This window comes from Eupeodes corollae, chromosome 1, assembly GCF_945859685.1.
Source record: "Eupeodes corollae chromosome 1, idEupCoro1.1, whole genome shotgun sequence".
Taxonomy (NCBI): domain Eukaryota; kingdom Metazoa; phylum Arthropoda; class Insecta; order Diptera; family Syrphidae; genus Eupeodes; species Eupeodes corollae.
Window position 1 is genome coordinate 14,394,411 of NC_079147.1, and position 4,772 is coordinate 14,399,182.

A 4,772-nucleotide genomic window follows, 5' to 3' on the forward strand; every position below is an offset into this window, starting at 1 on the left:
CTAGGCACCGCTATTAATGCAGACAACGACACCAGCGCTGAAATCAAACGAAGAATAACTCTTGCAAATCGCTGCTTCTTTGGACTTAGAAGGCAATTGAGAAGTAAAGTCCTCTCGAGAGCATGTAAAATCACCATCTATAAGACACTCATCATCCCGGTTCTCATTTATGGCGCTGAGGCCTGGACTCTGTCAAAGAAAGATGAGAGCGTCTTAGGATGAAAAAAAAATTCTTCTGGAGATGTTTGGTCCCGTACGCATAGATGGAGAATGGAGGAGAAGATATAACGACAAACTGTACGGGCTGTACAGCGACACTGACCTAGTTAGCAGAATTAAAGTCCAACGGCTTAGATGGCTAGGTCCTGTAGAGCGGATGGACATCAACGCTCCAGCCCAGAAGGTCTTCGAATTCAATCCCGAGGGACGGCGCAGTAGAGGAAGACCGCGACTCAGGTGGCGTACCCAGGTGGGAGAGGACCTCAACCAACTTGGCGTGCGAAACTGGAGACAGCTAGCTAGGGACCGAGCTGGCTGGAGACGCTTGTTGGTTGAGGCCCAGGTCCGCCCCGGACTGTAGCGCCACCTTAAGTAAGTAAGTTAGTGTATTAGCGTAGTTTTTGAAAAGCTAAAATTTTAACTGTATGGCCTTAAACTTATGAAATAAAACCTAATTACATACATTTAATTCAAGGTTAAAATCACGGATAAACCAAAAAAGTGCTAAAATTTTACTATTTTTAGAGTTTTAGTCATGTTATCTTCGACTATAAAGTTCGAATTATCAGTTCGACTGACATTATAAGGAAATCACTGGATATAACGCAATGTTAATATCTATTTAAATGACGAAGCTACTGTACTATGAATTATAAGACTATAAAAAAAACGATCTAGTTTTCAAGTTCATTATTGTTAAAATACTTAATAATCAAATAGCTGTGGTATTTATAAAAAACTTAACTTTCAATGGCATTCGCCCTTTATTAAAAATCGTTCTTCAGCAATTAGATAAATGTGTTATAAAGATAGTTTTAAACTAAGCAGAATTTTCAAGTTTGTGATAAAAATTTAAATCAACTTAGCAAAGAAGTGATTTTCTTTTATTTTTAAAAATAATAGATAATAAAATTTATAAGACAAATTTCATCATTCGAAGGCAAATTCTAATCAAAAACATTTTAGTCATGTTTAATTTCTTATTCTTAATTCTAACTTTTGTTTATTTACTTAGTATACCGTTTTTTTTTTTTTCAATTTTATAGTTAATAGCTCTCAGAAATGCACAAAATTTGACATTCTTGGGCTGTTAAAATCGTATTCTTATTAATCCAAGATTTCTAATCGTCCCCTTTAACAATTTGTTTTAGTTAGCTATTAAATTATACATATTTACTTATATGTGTGAGTAGTACCCGTGGCATGATGGTTAGTGCGTTGGACTGTCATGCAAGGGGTCTTGGGTTCAATCCCTGCCTGTGCCAGCTTAATTTACAAAATTAATTTTCGCGGGTACTGCCTCTTGCGAGGAATTGACAAATCCTTCAAGAGTAATTCTTGTCATGAAAAAGTGCTTTCTCAAACTAGCCGTTCGGATTCGGCATTAAATTGTAGGTCCCTTCCATTCCTGACAACAGTACTCGCACACAGGAATGGTTGAGAGTTGTAAGTCACTAGGCCCTGGTTCACAACGGACTGTTGCGCCACCCCATTTGATTTTTTTTTTTGATGTGAAGAAGTATATGCGTTGATTTATTATCGTTTAATAATGAGACTGCAGTTTGTTCATCTCAAAACGGTTTGCTGTTATGATTCATAAACTTCGTTTTTAAAGCCATTTCGAGAAAAAGTAAAATCAACTAAAAATCCCACAACTTCCATACGAAAGAAAAACATTAATTTTGTTTATTTTTGTCAACTATATTTTTATTTTATTTTTATAATCAACTAAAAAGTAATAATTCTTCACTTTTACACTTAAAGCTTATTTTTACGTACATTTGGTATACCCATAAAGTTCTTGGTTTCAATAGGAACCAATTTTATGTATTTCTTATTTACAATCACATGCAACAATATCCTGCAAAGGATATAACACTTAATTCACTGAATTTTAACTTTCATCTAATCAATTTCCAAATTTTCACATTCTTCTTCTTCCATTGTTTCACTGTCTCCGCTACTTTCGGCGGCATTCGGTGCCGTTGTCATCATCGTCGCACCTACTGATAACCGTGCTAGGAAGTTTGGAGGAGAGGATTCACCTACAACATCTAATCTCCGTGGTGTGTGATCGTCACATGAGGAAGACTGCATGGGGCTGGAAGACTCCCGACTATGAGCCGGCGATGAATCCGTGTAACGGAGGCCGTCATCGCTCTTCGAAAAGTTAACTGGCATACCTTTGAGGTGTGACAGGAAGTTTTGCGATGACGAATGGTGATTGGTGGAACTTGCTCCACTTGGTGGCGGAATGGCAGTGGGAATTTTAGTTTGGTAGAAGTACGGGAATGGAACTTGAGGCAGGGGCACGCCGACACCGTATGCCATTTGGATCTGAAAATAAAGAAAACCTTCTTTAGAAAATGTTTGGATATTGTCACCCAGTGCTGTGCAACATACCTGATGACGATAGATGCTGAGAAGAGCTGGATCTATTCCGCCGGGATATGGGCCCTGAGGGAACATGTGAGCGTACGGACTGTCATCGCGAACCAGAACCTGAACTGGAACTCTTTTGGTGGCACTCAGAAGGGCTGCTTCGTGTTGTTGAATCTGTTTCCTCTTGGTCTTATACCGACGGTTCTGGAACCAAATCTTCACCTGAGTCTCCGTCAGTCGCAGATTCTTGGCCATCTCTGAACGTTCCGGGCCAGAGAGATACCTCTGCTGGGCGAATCTACGCTCCAACTCGAACACCTGTGCGTGACTAAAGGCGGCACGCGACCTCTTCTTCCGGCTATTCCCACTCATGGTGTCGTCATGCAGGTGCGATTGTCCCGTTTGGTATAATGGCGGAGGAGAGTCACAATCTAAAGGAATTAAAAAGAACAACAAACTTAGTTTCAGCACTTAAGGACGACACAAAGGACGAATTCGATGATTATGATGGTGTCACTCGGTGTCTAGGGTTATTGTATCGTGGTATTATATTCTTACCTGAATCATTACTTGTGCACCGTCGCATGTCGATGGCGTGCATTCTGCCACTTCCGCCTTCCGATGATGATGGTGGTGAATGGAAGAGCTTCATGTGAGCCGCTGCCGACCGACTCAGGTATCCTTCTCCGCGGTTATTGTTATTGTAATATTGAAAGTAATCCGCAGCGTGTAAATTATCCCCGTCGCAGGTCGGGCTTGGGTTGGAGGTTGATTCCGGCGTATGCCTGGCGTTTAGCTTATAAATACTCATTTCGTGGTGTCCTCCTAGCATTGGACTAGATTCGAGTGATTTCCGTCGCGAAATGTGTGGCGTAATTGTGGTATTGTTGCGGGTGAGAATGTCGTTTATCGAAAAAGGTGTCGAAAGATTTTTACTACAGCTCAGCGTATCCATAATCTAGAAGGAATATAGCGAGGAAGTGTGTAATCCAATAAAATCCGTCCCAAAGAAAACAACTGACGTGCCTGGAAGTTTGCGACCGAATGAATACTTTAGCGCGGCCGCAAGTCCTCAAATAGTCCTCCTCGATCGGTCTCGCTTCACAATGAGCACTGACTGCCACTGCACTGCCACTGAGTACCGCAACTAATTTTCCACCCTCTCTATTAGCAGAGCATCAGCAGTACTCGTACCGTACACCATCGGCTAAGTACCCATAATCGAGAATTCTATTTTTAAACCCCCCGACCCGAAACGACACACACAACATGTGTGGTGTGTGATGCTTGGGTTTGTATGGGTGAGTCGTTCGGTGTTGTGTTGGTTTGTGGCTGGCAACTTAAGCATCCGGAAAGTGCCTGTGATTTACGATGGGTCGATGGGTGGTGCTGTGCTGTCTCTTTTCACCATTCAGACTGATGACGGCTTTCTCGGCGATGAATTCCTCTCATAAGGGGTGAGTTTTATTTTCATCTTTTTTTTTCAAAAAAGTATCTATGTGAAGAAAATTGTCTTAGAAAGTATCTGAGAGATAGTAAAAGTGGTTTCCTATTGGCTGTCGCCTCTGGCAATTCTTGGTTTCCCATTGGAAGATTGGCTGAGGAGTCGGGGTTCTGAATACGGTATGCGACTGTCATCGGGTTTTGGTCCATATTTTAAAACATCAATTGATGGGGATGATTTGGTTTGGATGTTATTCAATTGATTTTTTAGTCAGAGTCGAAGGTGATTAGTGGTTAATAATGATTATTATTATTGTTGGGTCGGTCGTGATGTATCGTGTGGACTGTGGAGGGGTGCGGCATGGGAAATCTACACCTAGGGCTATAGTCCTATTAAAGTTTTGAAACTCACTGGGTCGGATATAATTTTTTTTATTGAACTTTATTGTTTGAAATCTTTATAATGAAGATGAAGAGGGTTGATTTGTGGGACAATTATTTTGATTGAATATTGCAACACTTATTGCTACTCTTTTCGTATTACTGGTTATAGCTGTGATGTTTGAGTTGGTGGCACTTTCAATCGAGTGAGTTTGAATAAGGAAAGTGTAATTAATAAGCGGTTTAAGGACCAACGGATATGATAGGCGCGTGTGAGGAATTTATTGCTGTATGAGAAATTAGCAGCTTTTAAATGGGCTATGATGATATTATATGCATACAGTGCA

General features: G+C 40.6%; 1 protein-coding gene across 1 annotated transcript; it reads right to left on the reverse strand.

Annotated features, from left to right (window-relative positions):
• Positions 1-1,914: 1,914 nt before the first annotated feature.
• LOC129939788 (homeobox protein bagpipe) lies at positions 1,915-3,754 on the reverse strand. The gene is made up of 3 exons (XM_056047931.1): positions 3,160-3,754; positions 2,623-3,032; positions 1,915-2,556 (listed from the first exon to the last, which is right to left on the reverse strand). Exons 1-3 carry the CDS (start codon positions 3,554-3,556, stop codon positions 2,125-2,127), a joined length of 1,239 nt encoding a protein of 412 aa, XP_055903906.1. The 5' UTR covers positions 3,557-3,754; the 3' UTR covers positions 1,915-2,124.
• Positions 3,755-4,772: the final 1,018 nt, after the last annotated feature.

Bases quoted from the DNA above. Each gene is read 5' to 3' on its own strand.
- LOC129939788 (XM_056047931.1), bottom strand. From the start codon at position 3,556: ATGGATACGCTGAGCTGTAGTAAAAATCTTTCGACACCTTTTTCGATA. The intron at 3,033-3,159 runs GTAAGAATATAA...TAATTCCTTTAG, and splicing joins GTGCACAAGTAATGATTCAG to ATTGTGACTCTCCTCCGCCA. The intron at 2,557-2,622 runs GTATGTTGCACA...CTTTATTTTCAG, and splicing joins TCAGCATCTATCGTCATCAG to ATCCAAATGGCATACGGTGT.